Raw genomic sequence first — 24454 nt, 5'->3', positions numbered from 1 at the left:
ATCCCACAAGTTACACATCGTGCTACACTACCAATAGCTTCCATCCATTTTTCACGAGCAAAGGATAAACATTCCCCATAAAGTGCACTTAAGATACGTTCGTTGGCCCACTGGAGCTGCCTCCCTTCTTAGCGATAGTTTGTTTAAATTAGATTCCCTCAGATGCCCCATTCTTGTGTGTCAGCTCACAGGAACCCTGTCGCCAGTGTGCTTTAAGCCAGGAAAAGGAGGAACAATTTACAGAAGCCCCTCAGTAAAATACTGGCAGCACATTACTGAAATCTAGATATTGAGAAATTCAGCCCAAAAAGCTTGCTATACTTTGTATGCAAATAACAAGAGGGATTGAAACTGTTCATACATGTGGCTAATTGTGATGATTTCATTAGTGAACAAAAATGAACACATTTCCCAGAGTATTGTTCTTGTTCCAATATTTACCCTTATCAACTCCACAAAGTCAACCAGATGCTATTAATAAACACATGAAGGTTTTTATGGCATGGAGCTAAGCTCAGAACGAATTAAAAACATTACATCTTGCCAAGGAATTCTGATTTATAAAGACAGGATTTAGAGATTTTGGCCCCAAGAATGAACCAGGCCTTGCATACCTTCCTCTCTTGTCCCACTCATAAATATGTCCATTAATTAGATTCTTCATCTAATTGCTACTGGAAAAAGTAGCCTGTAGATCAAAGATGCCCATGAGAACTTCCTGTGGATGGACTCAGACCTCTCTTCTTCTGACCTATGTGACTTCTCAACTACAGAAGCAGCCATTTCATTTTGTCACTGTCTGCAAGGCTCAAAAGTTCTCACTTGCAGTGTGGGACAGTGTAGTGAGGCGGTCTGGTTCCCCGCCACCCCGGAGAGGAAGAAGCCCCTCCCGACACCAGAGTGGGTGGAGCCAGCAAGTCCTGTACCCGCCCCCCAGAGGTCAAAGTGTAGGACAGGAAGTATAAAAGCCTGACCCCAGAGCTCACTCGAGGAGCAGCCGCCGCAGAGGCCAGATGCCTCCGACCTAGCTCCCGGTTGGGAGACCCCGATGACCAACAGCGGATCAGAGGACTAGCCTGACCTGCCGACGCCCAATGCCAACCAGAGCCCGGAGAAGCTGCCCAGCTTGCGCCTAGCCAGTTACCCATGGTGCTTGACTTCCCAGAGGACACTGTCCGGACCCAGGTACTTCCAGAGAGAGAATTCGGAAGTAGCCCAGGGGCAGTCAAGCCTAGTCTGGCTGCAGCACTGCCAGAGCCTATGTCAGTGTCTTGCGGCCAGGATCCCCACTGACTCAGCAGCGGGCCTTCTGCTGCTGCTACGGCCCCCGGATGGGAAGCAGTGGAGTGGGAGGGCCTGCATCCTTCCTGCCACCCAGCTTGTGGGTGGCCATCTCCCACTCTCCCAGGCCCTTCTGGAGCCAAGACTCTGGGCTGGTTGTTAACCTGCATTTGCTCAGCCCCTGCTTGAGGGCCTGAGCCCTTGACTCGCTATTGCCCACTGACCACGGGCCGGGCACGAATAAGTGTTTGTGTTTGCTTCTATTGCTGCCATGGAGAGAATTCCCCGTCAGCAACTGCAAGGAAGTAGCGAGACGGTGTGGTTCCCCGCCACCACGGAGAGGGATGAGCCCCAGCCAAACCTCTCTACAGATGGGAAACAGACATAAAATACAGAACCAAAGACAGCAAGACTCCGAACAGCAACAACTGAAATCTTGTAGAATAGGCCAGGAAGAAAGGCCATTTCTAAAATGATATTAATGAAATGTTGTTTCCCCCTCGCCCCCCAAGGGCCTTTTGGTTTTGGCACTGTCACTGCTGCTAGGAGAAAAAAAAAATCAGTACAACAGGACAGTACTAGAGGGACTCAGCATTGGTGGAGTGATGCCCCTTCGGCCCTGCTAAAAGATCGGTTGGAAATTCATCAAGAATTAACAAAATTGCAGCTGGTGGTCTCAGCTGTGCCAGCCAGCTGATATAAAGCCAAGTTGTCTTCCAAGATAGTAGAATTCTGCGTTTTCAGGCTTTCGGGGCTTGTGGAAACCTTTCCCTCACCTGGGATTTGCCCGGATTTACACCCTTAACAATCAGGTTAAAGCTCTGGGATGAGACGGAGATCGACAACTTCACTCCTCTCACACAATGGAACTCTCTACAGCAGGGGGGACACTCATCTGTGCAGGAGACAGAACTTAGGGGCAGGTCTGAGACTGTGGAATGAACACTCCCAGGAATGAAGGACCATCATAAACTGCACCACCTTCTGCTCCAACTGCAAGGCACATGTCTTTGACCTGCCTTCTTGAACATAAATACATAGCAACAGTATAATAAAACCAGTCTCAGAACAAGTCACTCCATATCGCATGTTTCTCTCCTGGTGGAGAAGATGAGAGAAGAGACAAGTGACACCTTAGCCATGTTGCTTAATGCACTATGGGACAGTGCTCAGATACCACACTGACAAGTGTGATACAAGAACCTATATAGAATAGGTTCAAGCAAACCCACAATACTCAAAGCAAAAAGGAAAGTCTTTCTAAACTGCTAAGTTTGCCCTGGTTTAAATTCAGAAACATGCACACCGTGAGCATGGTCTGGTTTCAACACTACGCCACACAGGCTCATAGCTGAATCCAAGATGCTCTTCAAGAAACTTGGGTTGAGTTTCCAGTTTGCACACAAAATGGCAAATGAAACAAGTTTCACACTCAGCTCTGCCTGCCAGTTACAGGTGAAGGCTGAATCATAGAATATCAGGGTTGGAAGAGACCTCAGGAGGTCATCTAGTCCAACCCCCTGCTCAAAGCAGGACCAGTTCCCAACTAAATCATCCCAGCCAAGGCTTTGTCAAGACAGGTCTTAAAAACCTCTAAGGATGGAGATTCCACCACCTCCCTAGGTAACCCATTCCAGTGTTTCACTACCCTTCTAGTGAAATAGTGTTTCCTAATATCCAACCTAGACCTCCCCCACTGCAACTTGAGACCATTGCTTCTTGTTCTGTCATCTGCCACCACTGAGAACAGCTGAGCTCCATCCTCTCTGGAACCCCCTTCAGGTAGTTGAAGGCTGCTATCAAATCCTCCCTCACTCTTCTTTTCTGCAGACTAAATAAGCCCAATTCCCTCAGCCTTTCCTCATAAGTCATGCACCCCAGCCCCCTAATCATTTTCATTGTCCTCTGCTGGACTCTCCAATTTGTCCACATCCCTTCTGCAGTGGGGGGAATCAAAACTGTACACAATAGTCCAGGTGTGGCCTCACCAGTGCCGAATAGAGGGGAATAATCACTTCCCTCCATCTACTGGCAATGCTCCTTCTAATACAGCCCAATATGCCATTGGCCTTCTTGACAAGGGCACACTGCTGACTCATATCCAGCTTCTCATCCACTGTAATCTCCAGGTCCTTTTCTGCAGAACTGCTGCTTAGCCACTCGGTTCCTAGTCTTAACACTGCATGGGATTCTTCCATCCTAAGTGCAGGACTCTGCACTTGTCCTTGTTGAACCTCATCAGACTTCTTTTGGCCCAATCCTCTAATTAGTCTAGGTCCCTCTGTATCCTATCCCTACCCTCCAGCGTATCTGCCACTCCTCCCAGTTTAGTGTCATCTGCAAACTTGCTGAGGGTGCAGTCCACGCCATCCTCCAGATCATTAATGAAGATATTAAACAAAACCAGCCCTAGGACCAACCCTTAGGGCACTCCGCTTGAAACCAGCTGCCAACTAGACATGGAGCCATTGATCACTACCCATTGAGCCCGACGATCTAGCCAGCTTTCTATCCATCTTATAGTCCATTCATCCAGTCCATACTTCTTTAACTTGCTGGCAAGAATACTGTGGGAGACCATATCAAAAGCTTTGCTAAAGTCAAGATACATCACATCCACCACTTTCCCCATATCCACAGAGCCAGTTATCTCATCATCAATGCCGGTGCAACTACTAAGCAAACTAGGCAGTCGCCTAGGACGCCAGGTGGTTGGGGCGGCCCAGGGCCATCCTCAGGCAAAGGAAGCTGGGTAGGACACCTGAAAATTTGGGGCCCCACTGGGTCTCAGTGTCCACCCGCCTGCTTTTCCTAACCCTGTTCTGACCCTTCCTGCAGGCTCCCAGTCTTCCTGGGAAGTGGATCTAGTAGTTAAAAGGGAAAAAGCCTCCAGCCTGCCAGACCTATTAGCACAACACAAACTGTTAAAGAGCCATTCAAGGGGTAATGAAGCCATTTTACAGGCATTTGCCAACCCCCAGGTATATACTGTCAATTTCTGAATATACTGACAAAAACAGTTGTGCATGACAGTAATATTTACTCAGAACATGTTACTCTACAGGATCTTAGTTTAAAATTTGCATTAAAAATATTTCATTAGTGAGTTGGCGATGATTATAAAATCACATCTCTAAAAAATCCTTGCATAGATTTTTAAATGCACAGTCATCTTTAGCCTTAAATGCTTGGATCTTCAGACATATGGTTTTTTAAATAAATTATTCAAAAGACCACCCTTACATAAAATACACATTTTAATTACTATAGTAAAAAAAACTTACTTCCAAAGTCTTCCTGTCCTTTCTGTCGATCCATTTCTCCCTTCACCACCCGCCCCCAAGAGAGCCCTTAAAGGGACAACAGCCCTTTGCTTCCAGATAGCTGGACAAAGTCTTTCCCTTTAAAAATGCAGCTAAGCTGCTACAGGCTAATATGTATGCTCTACTATCTTGTTAAGCTCCATACTTTCAAGGGTCATGCAAATAAACATGGGACCCTGTAATGCCATTTCATTAAGATCTCTGATGCAGTAATAAAAGGTAGTGTAAGGGCCTTTGCCCCCACAGCTTCCCAATATAGCTTCAGATCATGTTAGCTGAATGGGTTCAGATGAAATGTGGATGGGGAGTAGGGAGGGACATTGGAAATGTGTCTAGAACCAGGATATGTCCAGAGAAGAGCAACAAAAGTGATTAAAGTTCTAGAAAACATGGCTTATGAGGAAAGAGAGAAAAAAATGTTTGTTTACTCTGAAGAAGAGAAGACTGAGAGGGGACATGATAACAGTTTTCAGGTACATAAAAGGTTGTTACAAGGAGGAGGGCGAAAAATGTTCTTCTTAACCTCTGAGGACAGGACAAGAAGCAATGGGCTTAAATTGCAGCAAGGGAGGTTTAGGTTGGACATTAGGAAAATCTTCCTACTGTCAGGGTGGTTGAGCACTGGAATAAATGACCTAGGGAGGTTGTGGAATCTCTGTCACTGGAGATTTTTAAGAGCGGGTTAGACAAACATCTGTCAGGGATGGTCTAGATAATACTCAGTCCTGCCATGAGTGCAGGGGACTGGACTAGATGACCTCTCGAGGTCCCTTCCAGTCCTATGAGTCAATGTTTTTGTAGAGGTAACAGAATAGCGGATGGAGGTTTCCAGTTACGCAAGAGCCAGGAGGAACTTGCAATGTGCCCCAGATGTAGCAGGGATAACCCCAGTGCATGAGGACATGGATAAAAATGGCTGAAGTCTGAACACAGGGGACTCCGGTTATTTCCAAACTGCCCAGTCAGCACAAAGCAGTTTGCACTCCACACCACATGACATGGGAGCCTGAGCAGAAAGAATCACACACAGCACAGCCTGTCCCTGCCATGGAGAGGCCTCTTCCGGCTGTGGTTTGGCTGCATGTTCTAAACCCACCCTGAGTTCTCCTTTTAATGGGAGAATCTCCTTCCAGCAAGGGAAATGTGCCTGGATAAGGCTCGTGTGCATGGAAGGGGAAATGGATCCCTTCAAAACAAGCAAACACATGGATTCTAACATAGAAGGTGACCAGAAAGCATTTCATTCACACTAGGTAGGCACGAAACTGATTTTCCAGATAGGGAAGCTGAGGCAGAGAGAGAATAAGTGAAATCACTCACCAGCTTAGGTCTCCCACCTACATTAACTGAACAATTAACTTTAACAAGGGTGTTAAGCTCAGTTGCAGACCAGTTAAGACTGATCCAGCAAAGCACTGAAAGTACAGAGTTAATTTCAATGGAACCTAATTATGGGCTTAGCACAATCAGGGCTGGACACTGTGCAGCCTACCCAGTGCAGAATGGGACAAACTCTGTTCAAGCTAGTTTTAAATGCATGTCTTAACCCAGTAATTAATAGCAAGTTTCCTTCCCTGGCTTTGAGATTTTTGTCCATTTTTTAGAAACAGCCTGGAAGGATAAATCTACACTGCAGCTGGCAGCCAGCCTCCCGCCCAGGGAGACAGCCTCACGCTCGCTCAGCTCAAGCTACTGCACTAAAAATAGCAGCGGGGCTGCTGTGGCACCGACTGAGACATGGGATAACTACCCAGGCTCGGAGCCATGTGACACATACACCGCTCCCCTGTGGCTGAGCTCCAGCAGCTGGTCGGAACCTCTGCTTGGGCTGCTGCAACATCCACACTGCATTTCTATGCACTAGTTCAAGCCGAGCTTGAGCTAGTCTACCCAGCCAGGGAGGGTCACTCTCAGCTGTAATGTAGACATAGTCTTAATTCTGGGTCTGCATTTTTATTGTGTGCACCTGCCAGGAATAGCAGGGACATATAAAAACATTTTGGCCTGGTCTTAGATCAAATTAAAATTACTTACTTTGCGGCACGCCGTGGCTCCCCTGTCAACTTTGCTTCCACCTCTTGCCGAGCTGGAGTTCAGTACGGGAGATCGATCGGGGACCGATTTATTGTGTCAACACTACATGCGATAAATCGATCCCCAATAGATCTATCACTATCCACCGATCCGGAGGGTATTGTAGACGTACCCTTCCACCATAATAATGCTGGTTAGGGGTGTGATTATTTACCACATTTTTATACCAGCAAACCCCCCTAATATAGACCCAGTTATACCAGCAAAAAAGTCATTTTGCTGGCATTGCTTATTTCAGTCAGTGTACTGGTAAAAGCTATACTGGCAAAAGAGTTCAGAATTCTTTTGCTGGTCCAAGTTGTGTCCCCACTAGGGTAGTTGACAGTTTACACTAGAAAGGGGTTTTCAGTATAGCTAAACTAGGCCTTCAATATGTAATTTCCTAATTATGCCTGCAGCACAGGTGGCTAAACATCTAACTGCTGTCATTTGTGCTCAATGTTCATTCCACACACAATTTATTTCATGAATCAGAGGGGTAGCTGTGTTAGTCTGGATCTGTAAAAAGCTACAGATAGTCCTGTGGCACCTTATAGACTAACAGACATATTGGAGCATAAACTTTTGTGGGTGAATATCCCAGGGCCGCCCAGAGGGGGAGGCAAGTGGGGCAATTTGCTCTAGGCCCTGGGCTCCGCAGGGGCCCCCAAGAGAACGGGCGAGGCTCCCGCCCTAGCCCGACCCTGCCTCTGCCCCTCACCCGGAACCTCAACGGATCCAGCAGTGTCTCTGAACAGCAGTGCACTTTGGCTCCCGCGGGACTCCTGAGCTCCCAGCCCCACCCCCTTACCATGTGGTTCTGAGCGGGGTGGAGCTCAGGAGCCCCGCCGGAACCATGCCGCACCGCTGTTCAGGGACACTGCTGGATACAACGCGCTAAGGTTCCAGGTGAGCGGGGAGCCAGGGGTAAGGGGCCGGGGCTGGGGGGGGGTTGGCTAAGGGGCAGGGAGTCCTGGGGACAGTCAGGGCACAGGGAGGGGACAGAGGAGGGGGGGTGGTCAGGGGACAGGGAATGGGGAGGTTGGATTGTGGGTGTTCTGGGGGTTTGTCAAGACTCAGTGGGAGGGTGGATAGGGGTCGGGGCAGTCAGGGGACAGGGAGCAGGGGTGGGGTCCCGGGGTGGTGTTGGTGGGTCTCTTGGGGATGGTGAGGGGGCAAGGAACAGGATAGGTCAGGGATTCTGAGGGGGGTGGGCAGTTGGGGGGCAGGAAGTAGGGGGGTCAGATAGGGGGCAGGGCCAGGCTGTTTGGGAGGCACAGCCCTCCCTACTCTAAAGCTCATTCAGCAGTTTGAGGCTTGCAGAAAAGCCAAGCTGTTAGCTTTTCCATTAGGACTACCATCCGTTTTACTTCTCAAATGCCAAATTATAGTCTATATTTAATTTCAGTGACATAGGGAGATTCATGTCAGGGGAGAGTAGCTTCATTTAAAATTAGCCACTGGGGGAGGGATCACATGAGAAGAGTAATAGTCTATACCACCTACCTCCTTCCTGACCCTACCAAGGTAGACACCTCCCCTCCCCTCACCCCCAGGCATTCCCTGAGGCTTCAGAGGATTTAATTCAGTGGTTCTCAAACTTTTTTGTCCTGGTGACCCCATTCACATAGCAAACCTCTGAGAGCGACTCCCCCTCCATACATTGAAAACACTTTTTTGTATATTTAACACTATTATAAATGCTGGAGGCAAAGCAGGGTTTGAGGTGGAAGTTGACAGCTCGCGACCCCCAGTAATAACCTTGTCACCCCCTGAGGGGTCCCGACCCCCAGTTTGAGAACCCCTGGGTTAATTTAATTTTAGCACCCTGTGTCCATTCACATGCATGTGCTATTTTGAGCATGTCAGTTTTCACAACATAGGCTCATCCTAGATTCTGGAACAAGCTCAAATGCTCAGTTCATGGAGTATGTACATAAGCTATACTAAAGACAAAACCACAGTAACCATCTCCAGTTTGTGAGGGACTCCATGGAGCCAGTCTCTAGGAAACAGATAAATGCATGGAGGCTAAGTCCATTAATGGCTATTAGCTAGGATGGGTAACGAATGGTGTCCCTAGCCTCTGTTTGTCAGAGGGTGGAGATGGATAGCAGGGGAGAGATCACTTGATCATTACCTATAGGTTCACTCCCTCTGGGGCACTTGGCATTGGCCATTGTCAGTAGACAGGATATTGGGCTGGATGGACCTTTGGTTTGACCCAGTATGGCTGTTCTTATGTTCTAACCTAAATGAACCCAAAGTTATGGAGACAGATATGAGTCAAGAATGCCAGCAGAGTACAAAAACCTGGAAAAATCTCTGACTGGATGGGCTCAGGCGTTTGGTCACAAGCTGAGGTGGTTCAAAAGTTTTGGATCTTTTTAAGCAGAATTTTTTAGTGTTCCTGTAAACAATCAGCAAAGCAAGCAGCAAACATTTGGCCGCACACTTCTGAAACCCCAAACCATATTCAGGTTTTGGTAGACTAATTTCAGCTTTTTAATTAAAAAAAACCACAACAAATTTTGAAGGAAAGCAGACATTGTCCGTGATTTTTTTTTGCTTTTTAAAAACCCCTAGTTTTTGATCCAAAAAAAGTTTTGACGGAAAATATTTGTCCAGCCCTTTTAATGAGCTTTAGTACCTTTTAGCACTAGCTGATAATGAGAACCAGCGATACCTTGTAAAGAAGTTTTCTCAAAGCTGGATTTGTGCCGAGATGCGGAAGGTTTATTTTTCCCAGCGCTGCCTCTGGCAGGGAGCAAGTGGGGCAATTTGCCTGGGCCCTGCAGGGGCCCCCATGAGAATATAATATTGCAATTTTTTTCTGGAAGGGGCCCCCAAAATTGCTTTGCCCCAGGCCCCCTGAATCCTCTGGGCGGCCCTGGAATATCCACTTTGTCAGACTACACGCGAAAGCTTGTGCTCCAATATGTCTGTTAGTCTATAAGGTGTCACAGGATTCTTCATCAATATATTTCATGTTCAGGATCAGAACGCAGGTTGAAATTATTTTAGCAATTTGCCCCTCTTTTATCTGTGTTGAATTGTAACATGGGGAACTCACATTCGGTGTTGCTCGTGATGCAGCATATTGCTCCTCTCAGCAAGTTTCTTTGACTCAGAAATAAGGCTATTTTAACAATGGCCATGATGAAAGCAAAGCATGTCCAGGCATTACCTAACTTCACACTACCATGGCTGAAAATGAAGCTCAGAATCCTTTGCAATATTTTCTAAATGCCTGATCCAAAATGTTGTGTGTTCAAAAAGCCAAGTTAAAACAAGTTTAACCATAACAATATTCACATTCAATAGCCAAGTTCTGTTGTACGATGATTAGAAACTTTACATTAGAAAAGAGTTCACCATTTAAACAAAACATAATTTATTTCCCTCAAATGGGAATTTTAATTCAGAGAAAGAAACAGAGGACCAGTTTCTTAGTTGATGTAGACTGCACAGCTACACTGAAACTAAAACTTTAACCACCAGCCTGCACACAGAAACATATGTGCACACACAAGAACATAAAATCTTCTGGCTACCAGATATAGAACCCATTTTCTTCCATGCATGCAACAGACATGGACAAGAAATTCCAGTGAGAATCCAAGCTCTGGCCCAATGAGCCCAGGTGCATGACTAAGGGGAGCAGAACCTGAAGCTGGGTGGACTAGTAGTGAGACCTGTGATTGAGTGGTGCCTCATGCCTTCATTCTTCCTTATCGGCCAGGCTCTCTGGCCAGATTGCATCTCTCAAGCTTTATTACAGTCATAGGACTCCCACGCTGCACCACACTGCTCAGCGCATCATGGGAGATATTTTCCGTCCAAGTAGCCCTATAATTGAGAGTAGGAGCATGAAGTACCTGAACTACAACTCCCATGAGGCTTCACCCTAGGTTAATACAGTTTAATATCAAAATGACAGAAAACAAAAATATTGGGCTGTCATAAACAGATAGCTAAGGGTTAATGTCTCTTTCACCTGAAACACCTGACCAGAGAATCAATCAGGAAACCGGAATTTTTCAACTTTGGGTGGAGGGAAGTTTGTGTCTGAGGTCTTTGTGTTTCTGTCTGCCTGCTTTCTCTGAGCTTTGGAGAAGTAGTTCTGTTTTCTAATCTTCTGTTTCTAAGTGTAAGGACAAAGAGATCAGATAGTAAGTTATATGGTTTCTTTTCTTTGGTATTTGCATGAATATAAGTGCTGGAGTGCTTTGATTTGTATTCTTTTTGAATAAGGCTGTTTATTCAATATTCTTTTAAGCAATTGCCCTGTGTTGTGTCATCTTAATACAGAGAGACCATTTGTATGTATTTTTCTTTCTTTTTTTATATAAAGCTTTCTTTTAAGACCTGTTGGAGTTTTCTTTACTGGGAAATTTCAGGAAAATTGAGTCTGTACTCACCAGGGAATTGGTGGGAGGAAGAAATCAGGGGGGAGATCTGTGTGTGTGTTGGATTTGCTAGCCTGATTTTGCATTCCCTCTGGGGGAATAGGAAAGTTCTTTTTGTTTCCAGGATTGGGAACAGAGAGGGGGAGTCACTCTGTGTAGTTTCACAGAGCTTGTGTCTGTGTATCTCTCCAGGAGCACCTGGAGGGGGGAAGGGAAAAAGGATTATTTCCCTTTGTTGTGAGACTCAAGGGATTTGGGTCTTGGGGTCCCCAGGGAAGGTTTTTCAGGGGGACCAGAGTGCCCCAAAACACTCTAATTTTTTGGGTGGTGGCAGCAAGTACCAGGTCCAAGCTGGTAGCTAAGCTTGGAGGTTTTCATGCTAACCCCCATATTTTGGACGCTAAGGTCCAGATCTGGGACTAAGGTTATGACATGCGCTCATTTCAAAAAACCAAATAAATAAATAAATAAATCAAAAAGTTCCAGAAAAAAAAAAGAAAGAAAGAAAAACAACATTTTCTGTTGAAAAAATTATGTTGATGGAAAATTACTCTCCAACTCAAGCACTAGATGCTATTCAAATACTAATGAAGGCACTGTTCCTGCTTTGAATCACTGTGGTAATCCTAAGGAAGACACTGCTCTCATTTCTGTTAGCTTAAACCATTGCTGAGTTGGCTGGGACACATGCTCTGATTCTGATACTTAGGAATCTAGACGGGTCAATTTACTGTGGAAGACGTGTTCTGATAAAGATCATTCCTGTTAAATGTGATAATACAGTGAGTTTTCAGAGCCCACAGGAGACTGCTCTTCTTCTTCTGCTGTGCTCAGATACTGTAGTAATGGGGGCCATATAACAAATTAGATAGCTAACAAAAATTATGCACATTCTGAATTTGATACTACAGCAACAGATGACTCAAAGGACTGATAACAAAGGATGGGCAAACTTATTTTGAACCCACTTGAACATTAAAGGTTTGACAGTTTGACTTGAGTGTTACTAGGCTCACATTCTGTTAAGGACAGACAGTGGGGGGGGGGGGGAGAAGTAGACAAAAATGGGTATAAAGTGGATCAGAAATCAGTCAGAGTGAAAACCAACTAGAAATAGATTATAGAAAGGAACAGAGAGAGGGAGGGGAAGTTTGGCATTAAAAAAACAACAAAACAAAACAATATTGGGATTGTTCTCTCCTCGAAACATAGCATGGCTTTTTTTTTTTTAAATTGATTCACCTTTGATTAAACTACTAGAAAAAATTGATTTTTAAACTGGCACTAGGTTTTGTGCAGTTTGAGAATCTGGCCAAAGTTTAACTCCATTTTCTTCACCAACCCCTAGATCAAATCAGACCTGACAGTATCACCACCAAATGCCTGTTTGTTGCTCTGCATGAAATGAGCTAGTGATCTCATTCTGCTTCCTTATGTCCACATTTTGTTAACAACCATCGCAGTTGGCAGAAGAAAGCCAAGGCTTGAACGTATACAATTGTCATTTCAGACCTAAAAGGGATCTGGTCAGAACAAGATGCTTCTGTTTTACAGATAAAGAGAGGACTTCAGTTTCTATCGCATTCACTCTGGCACCTATTGCCAGCGCTAAATTCATGCTTTGGAGTTGTTTTTAAAATGTAAACAAAGAATATGATGCCAAAAATCTAGACTGATTAATACTAGTTACTGAAGTGTAGAACTGACAGATGTCGACTTAGTTTTCAAAACTAGATTAGTTTTACAAAAAGTATCAAATGAATTTCAGGAAAAACAAATATATGGAAGTCACAACCGTGTAAAGATGTGCAATGTGGTGGTTTTTACATAAGGACATTGGGAAACAGTGTTTTAAACATGTGCAATATACCCCAATATGGAGAGATTTGGGGGTGAAAATGTGGTCTGCACAAAAAGACTACACTGAACCAAGGGCTAGTCAAATATCAGGAATTCATATTCACAAATACATCACTAGAAAATTTCAGTGGTAATCAGAGAACAACCAACTTGCTGAATTCTATTCAGATGCAAAGTTGGTAAAATATCTCATAAAGCATTAACAGAACAAACAGTTTGATGAATAGCCATGAAATATATTGAATATAGTAATTGATACTATTCTACCAGCCAGAGTTGTATATCTCCTTTTTTTAAATTAAGAATTAGAGCTTGTAAAAAAAATAAATAAAAACATTATCCCTCTCCCCTTTCACTCCCCCGCCCCAAATGGCTTTTTAACAAAACGCATTTGTCAAAAATTTCCACATTAAAAAAATTAGGTTTTTGTCAAAAATGAAAAACTTCAAAGCAAAAAAAGAAAGATTCAGTTTCCAGCTTTTTCTTTTTTTGATGAAACCCCCAAAATGTTCTTCTTTTTTTCTTTTCATTTTTTGTCAAAAAAATTTAGCAGGAAAAAAATCATTTCTCAACCAGCTCTACTAAGACTATTTCTCTGTCATAAGTGAATATAAACCATTTTCATTTAAATACATAATATCTCACGGTCTGGTTTCAGATCTATAGCCAGTTGCTATGGTAAAAAGAACTTGCTACAGTTTAATAATAAATCAGAATCTGCATTTTCATGATTCCAAGATCTTCTCAAATCTATAATTAGAAAATCTATAATTGATTTTACAGCAGCTGAAAGTCTGAAAAGTGTCAGTCCCATTCTTAATGATAATTTACAAGACTTCTAATTTCATTCCAGGTCATGGTATTTGTTAGTCATCCACAATCTACAGGGCACTTACACAGAAGAGATTAACGTATCAGTATTTAAAGGATATTTAGTTCAACAACATTGCAGAGTTAATTGATGTCATTAAATTGCTCAAAGCCCAGTAGATTCCTACTAGTCGATGTTAAGCAGGCTACTGCCCCATCAGTGCACAATCAAATGCAATCACCACTTTATTTAACTATACAGAACTGGGAGCTATTGATGTAATATGTAAACTGAAATGGTTACATTCCAGAGATGTTTTTATTTTTAAGAACTGAACCCATTTTATTTTTGTTTTTCATTTCATGTGTAGGAAGCCTATAGGAAACAAGGCCTCCCAATTCTAATTATAAGGGTAATTAACCGGTGGAACAGCTTACCTAGAGATCTGGTGGATTCTCCACACTAAGTCTCTAAATCAAGAATAGATCTCTTTCTAAAAGATATGCTACAGCTCAGAGGTTATCATCTTCATGCAGAAATTACTGGTTGAGATTCTATGGCTGGGTTTTGCAGGAGGTCAGACTAGATGACCAGAATGATCCCTTCTGGCTTTAGAATCTATTAATCTGTGGTATTAAAAAGTTACGGGAAAAAAAGTGAGAATATGATCACGATCATCCGGGTGTGTTTGTGTAACAGAAGTACCTGTTTCACATTACCTCTTTCTGTGCATCTGTAGATATAATACCCATGTAATAAACTGCATTTAGCACATAACCTTGAGCCATTGCACCTGTGCTCTGCTCACTAATCCATCTCTATCAGGCCTGTCTAAAATTCCACATACCTGAGCAGCTTTAAGCAGCTATCATGTATTTTTAAGTCAACCTGTCACAAAAAAAGTTTCCTTCTTTCCCTCAGATGTAAAATTTCTCTCTTCCCCTATCCCCATTACATTAGTCTGAGGACTCAGTGAAAGATTAAAGTTAAATACCCCAACAACCCTGAATTGCCAGAAATGTCAGTTTTATACCAACATTCCTAACTCTTGGTGGTGCACATAGAACTTGGTTCTACCCATGGAAGGTCCAGAGGTAAATTGACTCCAGAGTCATGATATTTATATGGTCAGATGAGCCATTTTAAGTCACTTTTAAAGGTTTCTAATCTTTTAATTGTGATCTTTTTACAGAACACATGATGGAGCACTATGGTGCCAAGCACTTGTTTGGGATACTCTGCAGAACTTATTTGTGAGGCATGCAGCGACCCCAAACTCAAGCCAGTAAAACCTTTATACCATCAAATATTCCTCTCTCACTTATTTATACTGATACGTTTTTCCACCACCCTTCACTTTAAAAGATCTCGAGCAACTGGCTAATACATACGGGCAGTACCTCTGGAAAATAGCATCCACCTGGTACAGTGTACAATAGTGAGGGGGAGGAGAAATTTTGGCCATTAATCCAAACAAGAACCTTTTTCTTAGTAAAATAAAACACAAAACAAAAAGAAAAATCCTGCCTTCTTAGTATCAATGCAAAATAGGGACGATCCTGTTTTTAAAGTAACATTGTAGAAAAAGCGTCAGGTAGGAGTCATGTTATTGCGTCTCAGTGATTTGCAAAGCACATTTGCTCAATTTACAAGTACTGTAAAACAATTCCCCCCCGCCCACAAAAAACTGCCAGCCCTGTAATCTCCACCTGGGATCTGAGTCAAGTTGAATTATTTCTGGCTCATCCATCATCGCTAGTAATAAAGATTCTGCAGGTTGAATTTTACCCAGGGTTACATTTGTGCAGCCCCATAAATGCTTACATGGAGTTGTGCAGGTGTAACTGAGGGACGAATTGGGCCTGCATAACCTGTATTACTGGTAATGGTACACAGTCGAGAGAGAACACAATTCACTTTCTCATAGCTGTGTTATTTCTGCGGGATGGATAATAAAAGCTTATTTTTATCACTACTGTAAACAGTTGCCTCAGGATACAAACCGGTATCAGATCTGCTGAGTGAGATTATTTTTAGAGAGTCAGTGTTCTGGTCGCTACTGTTTTGTAAGGGCTCATATCTGAATGACACCTGAGCAATCATCTGCATCGGGCTCAAATGTATCTGGCACAGAAAGAAGGGCTGAGTTGATCCTGCCAGGATTTGCACCTATGCTGCTGTGTCTAACCTATGTTTACACAATTGGGAGAGCTTCCCAACGTAGTTTTACAAGTCAGCTACTGGTTTTCAGCTAACAGAGCTGGATCTTTTAGCTCAGGCAATTGGGGCTCATATGCTTTTGAATCCAGAGGTCCCAGGTTTCATCCCCACAGCCAAGGTGTCACATTACATATGTAGTAAAGGTATTTCTGAACCAATGCTTAAATTGCCGTACACTACCACACCTTCCGTCTAACAGAGCAGAGACAAATATCATATAAATATGTGCAACAAAGGAATCCAATATATTTGCACCATGAGCATAACCAAGAGATAATACCTGGGAACTGAACAAATTATTACTGAAGCTGTTGTTTATTGCACACTATAGGCAGGTTTTACACAGTGGACCTGAGGCTTTTCAATCAGTTATCTAGACTGGTGACTTTATGGCCAGGATGATTTTACCAAAAGGCAATGCTAACTGTAGAATAATAAATGACATGTGTAGGTCCACTTCCATGAGATGGAGTGAAGTTAATTAGAGGCTCAGCACTTTGTACGATTGGGCCCAACACGGGCATAGTGCTATCACTGATTTGACCGATTTATGTTGTCATAATATTCAGTTTAAGATTTTCTAGAATATAAAACAAAGTTGCAGCCAACACATTATTGACAGTCTTCTTACCATCAGCTTTGATAAAGACTGACAATCAGATTTCTAGTCTAAAATAAAGCATCGGAACAATTGTAAATGAGAATGACTATGTATGGGCAATAATGTTAGGGTTCCCTGTGTATTGTTTATACCATAGTTTCTGAATAGGACAACTTACTATTTAGTCATGTACAATGAGGATGTCTCTAAAACTAAACATGGAGAATAAGTTTTGCCTAACTTGTGCTGTCTACTATTTCCTTGTGAATAGTCACAAGCTAAAAAGTGGTAAATAGTTAATTACACTATACAGATAAGACAGCGCAATACATTATTTACTATGGTTCTGAGGAGGAAAACAACAAGGAAGAACTGAAGGCAGGAAAAACAGAAATGTACATTTCCTCAAGATTTTTGTATTTCAAGTCAGTATCACAATGATTCTAATATGGCTTTTCTTTGAATATTTAAGTAATCTAAAATAAATATATTCATTATTACAAAGAATACCAGATAGATTATCCTTCAAAGCTTTTTGCCACTGACTCTCAAGCACTTACGGCCAAATAGCAGACGAGTTTCTACCTGTTGCATCTGTAATTCTGTTAACAAGAACAGGGAGACACATGATGCCACATGAAAATAATTAAGCGAGAAACAGAAAGAATTGCCAGACAAACTAATTTTAAAGAGATAGACTTAAAATGAACTATATGCTATGGAATCCCAGTCTTAATGGGATAAACATTTCTCAAAATAGGTCATTCCAGTTGGGCCCTCTAAATGCATGTGTGTCAGAAATAGAGACATAGGAAGACAACTGTAGAACAATCCATTTATAAATCTTTGAGAAATTTTTTACAACAGAAAGAACTGTAAGCATAGCCTGCTTTAGAAAGCAGACCTTCCTTCAAGTAGAAAAGGACATCTAAAGCAGATTGATCCGGGTGACATTACCAGCTGACAGGTTGGGAGCCAAGTTAAACATTTAGGTTCAATTCCATGTTATTTAATTTTAATCTCTATTTAAATAGAGACACCGCTTTCATTATATGCTTTCAAAATAGAACACAGACCCTTTCACACTCTGACTGCAGTTAAAGTAGATGATTGTCACTTAGTGAAGTTACAATGCATAATGTAAAATGAGAATGGTATCAAATATAGGGTGACCAGACAGCAAATGTGAAAAATCAGGAGGGGGGGGGGTAATAGGAGCCTATATAAGGAAAAGTCCCCAAAATTGGGACTGTCCCTGTAAATTCAGGACATCTGGTTACCCTAAAATATTAGTGTTTAGGACAAAAGAAAAATTATTTCAGCATGTGCATAAAAATTCCAACTGTGTCTGAAGGGCAGTACGTTCAGTGGGTTCACTAAAGTATTTTTATAGCACATTTGTTAAGGGAGAGGTTTTCCTGTGGCCAGGAATACCACGACTCCCTGCTAAGTCAGGATAGAGATGGCAGGACCGTCTAGCCAAGGGTTCATTTAGCGTGTAGAGAAACAGGAGAGAACTACACGTTTTTCTGAGCGTTATCCCTTCGGAAGTTAAAGTGAAAAGTCTTTGCAATTGCCTATTGTACCTAAACATACTGTGGGGACAAATTGTTTCACTGACTATTTAACAGGGAGCTCTCAGTTTCCACTAGACAATACCCTTGTGGTTGTGACAGTGCCTGGGCATTGGGAATAGGAATACACATGTTGAATAACTGACCACTCTTGGAGCCCCACATTTTGGTTTACTAGTAAATTTTGACTCAGCCCACACGATCTCGTCACACAACCCGGCCAGAGAACCGCAACCGGGTTTGTTTGGTTTTGCCATGAGTGAGACCATTGAACTCGTTTTACTGCTTGCTCAAGCTAGCGAATTAAACAGCTCCGCATTAAGATCCACCCTGAGAACAGCAAAACCCAGTAAAGTCACCAGAGGCTAAAAATCCTGCCAAGCAGCCAGCGGGCCAGCAACCTGCAGCGAACAGGGCTGCAAAAGCCCCGAAGTTGTTCCTGAATCTCACACGCGGAGTCGCCAGGACCCGAAAGCTGGCAACACACCCCAGCAAAACCTAGCGGGCAGGTCGCAGCTTTGGTGCAAATTCTTCCCGCCCCGTGAAGCAGTTTGCATGTTTCCTTATGAGAATAATGGCTCGTATTCCCCCGTGAGGAGCGATCGGCGGGTCTCACCTCCCCTCATTGCAGCTCCGGAGCCAATGTAAACTCCTTTCGGGAGAAACGCCGCTTCTACCGCGTCCCAAAGGGCAGGGACCACAGGGAGGCAGGCACTCACCTAGGAGAAACCAGAGGAAACGTCTCGGGATGAAAGTCAGCTCCAGCGCCATGATCCAAGTTATGCCACAAACCCGACTTCGGATCAGCTTCTGCCGAGCCACGGAACCGGTGTGAACACCCCCATGGGCCGGAAGAGACGCCGCTGGGTGGGGAGATCCTGCCTGCCGAGTAATTAAGAACAAAGTAACATCCCCCAGGTGGGGAGGTAAATGACTTGGCCCCCGGGGAGCGAGCGGCCAATGGACACTAGCTGCAGCGCCCGGTGAGTTTCGGGGGGTGGGACACCCCTGCGAAGCTCTGGTTTGGTTGCCACTGGCGAGCCGATCCCGGCCCCCTTGGCCGCGGCAGGGTCCGACTGAGGCGCTGGCGGGGCAGCGCCGAGTGTGAACAGCAAGGGGCGGATCTATGTTTAGCACAACCTGAGCTTTTAAAAATAGACGGACCGACGCTGTCAACTGCGCCAGCGATTTACAAACTAGGCACAAAATCAGCAGCGTCCGTCCCGTCACAGCCGCCAGCCCCTCGGCTCTGCCAGCAGCAGCGCCCAGGTGCGGGCGGAGAGCGCCGGGCTCAGCATCCCACGGAGAAGGGACTGATAGGCAGGTCCCTACCGCTATGGGGAAGGGAAATCCAGCAAGGGACAGGGCTGGGTGGCCGTAGGGTGACCAGATGTCCCAATTTTATAGGCACAGTCCTGATTTTTGGGTCTTTTTTTATATAGGCTCCTATTACCCTCACCCCCATCCCTGTCTCGATTTTTCACACTTGCTGTCTGGTCACACTAGGTGCCTGCCATGGGGAGGATGCAATTGACAACATGCAGTATAAATAGCTAACCTCCTTCGGCATTGGGACACAGCCAGGGTGCCCAAGTGAAAGGGCCAGGTTGAAGCTGTGATTTTACCACCTCTCCAGGTGTATGAGGGTTGCCAGATATATAATCATTACCATAAATAACTTTCACTAATAATAATTTCAGGCATGTTAGCTTTAAAGGCAAAGGCCATAGGGCATCCCACTTTTCCCAGCTAAATGCCATCGCTACGCTTTTTAAATAGTGCTATAAAACTTGCAAAGAATCCTGTGGCACCTTATAGACTAACAGACGTTTTGGAGCATGAGCTTTCCCGGGTGAATACCCACTTCCTCAGATGCATGTAGTGGAAATTTCCAGGGGCAGGTATATATATGCAGCAAGCTAGAGATAATGAGGTTAGTTCAATCAGGGAGGATAAGGCCCTGTTCTAGCAGTTGAGGTGTGAAAACCAAGGGAGGAGAAACTGGTTTTGTAGTTGGCAAACCATTTACAGTCTTTGTTTAATCCTGAGCTGATGGTGTCAAATTTGCAGATGAACTGAAGCTCAGCAGTTTCTCTTTGAAGTTTTTTTGCTGCAGGATGGCCCCCTGCTATAGTGTGGCCAGGGAGGTTGAAGTGTTCTCCTACAGGTTTTTGTATACTGCCATTCATCCTTTTCCATAGAGACTGTCCAGTTTGGCCGATGTACATAGCAGAGGGGCATTGCTGGCATATGATGGCGTATGTTACATTGGGGGATGTGCAAGTGAATGAACCGGTGATGGTGTGGCTGATCTGGTTAGGTCCTGTGATGGTGTCGCTGGTGTAGATATGCGGGCAGAGTTGGCATCAAGGTTTGTTGCATGGATTGGTTCCTGAGCTAGAGTTATTATGGTGCGGTGTGCAGTTACTGGTGAGAATATGTTTCAGGTTGGCAGGTTGTCTGTGGGCAAGGACTGGCCTGCCACCCAAGGCCTGTGAAAGTGTGGGATCATTTTGTAGGTGTTGGTTTCTGTCTGAGGGGTTAGAGCAGATGCGGTTGTACCTCAGTGCTTGGCTGTAGACAATGGATCGTGTGATGTGCCCTGGATGGAAGCTGGAGGCATGAAGGTAGGTGCAGCGGTCGGTAGGTTTCCTGAGGAAACTACAATCCAGTACCTACAAAATCTCCACCAAGCATTCTCAAAACTACAATACCTGCACGAGGAAATAAGGAAACAGATCAACAGAGCCAGACGTCTACCCAGAAGCCTCCTACTGCAAGACAAACTCAAGAAAGAAACCAACAGAACTCCACTGGCCATCACATACAGTCCCCAGCTAAAACCCCTCCAACGCATCATCAGGGATCTACAACCCATCCTGGACAATGATCCCACACTTTCACAGGCCTTGGGTGGCAGGCCAGTCCTCGCTCACAGACATCCTGCCAACCTGAAACATATTCTCACCAGTAACTGCACACTGCACCATAGTAACTGTAGCTCAGGAACCAATCCATGCAACAAACCTCGATGCCAACTCTGCCCGCATATCTACACCAGCGACACCATCACAGGACCTAACCAGATCAGCCACACCATCACCGGTTCATTCACTTGCACATCCCCCAACGTAACATACGCCATCATATGCCAGCAATGCCCCTCTGCTATGTACATCGGCCAACCTGGACAGTCTGTATGGAAAAGGATGAATGGCAGTATACAAAAACCTGTAGGAGAACACTTCAACCTCCCTGGCCACACTATAGCAGACCTTAAGGTGGCCATCCTGCAGCAAAAAAACTTCAAAGAGAAACTGCTGAGCTTCAGTTCATCTGCAAATTTGACACCATCAGCTCAGGATTAAACAAAGACTATGAATGGCTTGCCAACTACAAAACCAGTTTCTCCTCCCTTGGTTTTCACACCTCAACTGCTAGAACAGGGCCTTATCCTCCCTGATTGAACTAACCTCATTATCTCTAGCTTGCTGCATATATATACCTGCCCCTGGAAATTTCCACTACATGCATCTGACGAAGTGGGTATTCACTCACGAAAGCTCATGCTCCAAAACGTTTGTTAGTCTATAAGGTGCCACAGGACTCTTTGCTGCTTTTACAGATCCAGACTAACACGACTACCTCTCTGATACTATAAAACTTGTGGCACACATTCAGTATTGTTCTTTGGCAAGTAAATAACTGACCATGATTCGACCACCACAACTGAATTCTTACACCTAAAATCATTGGGCCATAAGGTCTCATCCCGCTTTTAAGTAGAACCCAGCCCTGTGACTCAGAGTCCTGCATAAATCCTGGTAGCTACATGATGCCATAAATAATTAAAAATTACATACCCTTTGCATTTGTGTAAAAGAAAAGCGGGTACCTTACTATGTAGTACTGTTTGGGGACTTACTACTATGTCTATGTAGTACTGTTTGGTCGGGTAGCTTTGAGGAGCTGAAAACCTGCATAATTCGATTTCAGATCCTCTGAAGCATGTGATTGTCTACTTCTGGTTCCCAGGGAAGTGTGTGGCTGACTGGTTAGTTCATAACTCTGGTGTTCATGTACATGTTTTAAATCATTTACCTTTTTGTCCTTTCCATTTCTGTGAAAAATCAATTTAAAAAAAAAATCCCAGCTCCTCCAGGTGGTAAAGGCTGATGGTGCACAGGAGTTTTCCTCCACTGTTAGAACATTTAAAATTGTAATTTAAGATTTATAGTCTGCTTAAGGAAGAGCCCTGGTGGTAAATGTTTAAACCAAAGACCACTTCATTTTTAACAAAAAGATAGGCAAAACATTGTCACTAAATTATATTCATGTATAGTGGCTTTCCTATCTGATACTCTCCTTGATTCAATTGAAATGTGTCTTATCTGGCATCAAGTAAAAACTGTAACTGTTGTTGAGGGTAGGTGACATAAGAAAATAAGAACAGCCATACTGGGCCAGACCAACGGTGCATCTAGCCCAGTATCCTGTCTTCTGACAGTGGCCAAAGCCAGGAACCCCAGAGGGAATGAACAGAACAGGTGATCATCAAGTGACCCATCATCTGTCACCCATTCCCAGCTTCTGGTAAACAGAGGCTAGGGACACCACGCCTGCCTATTCTAGCTCATAGCCATTGATGGACCTATCCTCCATGAACTTATCTAGTTGTTTTTTGAACCCTGTTATAGTCTTGGCCTTCACAACATCCTTTGGCAAGAAGTTCCACAAGTTGACTGTGCATTATGTGAAATACTTCCTTTTGTTTGTTTTAAACCTGTTGTCTATTAATTTCATTTGGCAACCCCTAGTTCTTGTCTTATGAGTAAACACTTCCTTATTTACTTTCTCCATAGTTGTCATCATTTTACACACCTCTAGCATATCCACCCTTACTTGTCTCTTTTCCAAGCTGGAAAGTCCCAGTTTTACTAATCTTTCCTCACATGGAAGTTGTTTCATACCTCTTATCATCTACCCTTCCTAATGATTTCCAACATTCTGTTTGCTTTTCTGACTGTCACTGCCCATTGAGTGGATGTTTTCAGAGAACTGTCCACAATGACTTCAACATCTCTTTCTTGAGGGATAACAGCTAATTTAGACTCCTATCATTTTATATGTATAGTTGGGATTATGTTTTCCAATGTGCATTACTTTGCATTTATAAACATGGAATTGTATCTGCATTTTGTTGCCCAGTCATCCAATTTTGTGAGATCCCATTGTAACTCTTCACAGTCTACTTTGGACTTAACTACGTTGAGTAGTTTTGTATCATCTGCAAATTTTGCCACCTCATTGTTTACCCCTTTTTCCAGATCACTGAACAGCACTGGTCCCAGTACAGAGCCCTAGTGTAAACCCTAATTTACCTCTCTCCATTCTGACAACTGACTATTTATTCCTACCATTGTTTCCCATTTTTTTAACCAGTTACTGATCATGAGAGGACCTTTTGTCTTATCCCATGACAGCTTACTTTGCTTAATAGCCTTTGGTGACAGTGAATATATGCCCACAAAAACAGCACATTCATAGTTTCACTCATTTAGGAAACAGAAAAGTTAGATGCTTAGAAGAGCTCCAATTTATTTTGGGCAGCAAAATCTTTTGCTCTGCTGCCATCTGTTGTAATATGAGGAGACCTGCTAGCTCCCAGTAAATAACACACAACACTCAACCTTACAGCTGTGTCATTTTTTAGGTTTCTGAGGGTAGTTAGTGTTCTGCCTTCCAGGGAATTCCCACCATAACCACACATTGTTGGGTCTCTCTTATTGAATAACTATTGGGGGTCTATCATCCAACTGAAGTCAAGAGAATCTTTTCATTGCCTGCAGCAATCTTTGGATCAGACTTACACCTGGAAGGGATCCAGAACCTATACCCCATTACAGGCCAAAGTGCTCTCTCTCAATAGGACAGAACTGCTCCATCTTCCCTGGGCTGGAGTGCCCAACCTATGGCCCCTGCCATGCACGGCCCACTAGACCGTTTCATAAGGCCCGAAGCCTGCTTCAACGCAATATACTAACGGCTGACTCAGTAGCGTTTTGTCATCATGTTTACATCATTTTAGTTGACTAGTGTGTAAACAGACAATACTGTACATAGACACAACCTTTAAGAACTTTCTATCATTACTTTATTGGTGTCCTCATTAGCCAAGCAATGAGCACTTAATACAACCTGCAGAGCTAATTTACAGTGGATTTTTCAGCTTGGATAAACAGATGATTTCTTTTACTAATTAAAATACAATCTGCTCTGGCTTCTGTATGTTCCATATTAAG

General features: G+C 43.8%; 1 protein-coding gene across 2 annotated transcripts in view; it reads right to left on the bottom strand.

Moving 5' to 3' along the window:
• The window catches only part of RAMP1 (receptor activity modifying protein 1), a 121183-nt gene extending 101856 nt beyond the window's left edge, over positions 1–19327 (bottom strand). Inside the window, exon 1 of one of the 2 annotated variants that reach the window (XM_030580559.1) lies at positions 18872–19327. In XM_030580559.1, coding sequence (XP_030436419.1) covers positions 18872–18923 — 52 coding nt within the window. In that variant the 5' untranslated portion in view covers positions 18924–19327. The other variant, XM_030580560.1, reaches the window with a different exon arrangement.
• Between the last annotated feature and the right edge of the window lie 5127 nt (positions 19328–24454).

This window comes from Gopherus evgoodei, chromosome 11, assembly GCF_007399415.2.
Source record: "Gopherus evgoodei ecotype Sinaloan lineage chromosome 11, rGopEvg1_v1.p, whole genome shotgun sequence".
NCBI classification, from domain to species: Eukaryota; Metazoa; Chordata; order Testudines; family Testudinidae; genus Gopherus; species Gopherus evgoodei.
The sequence above is the reverse complement of the archived record's forward strand: the minus strand, read 5'-3'. Positions and strand labels throughout refer to the sequence as shown.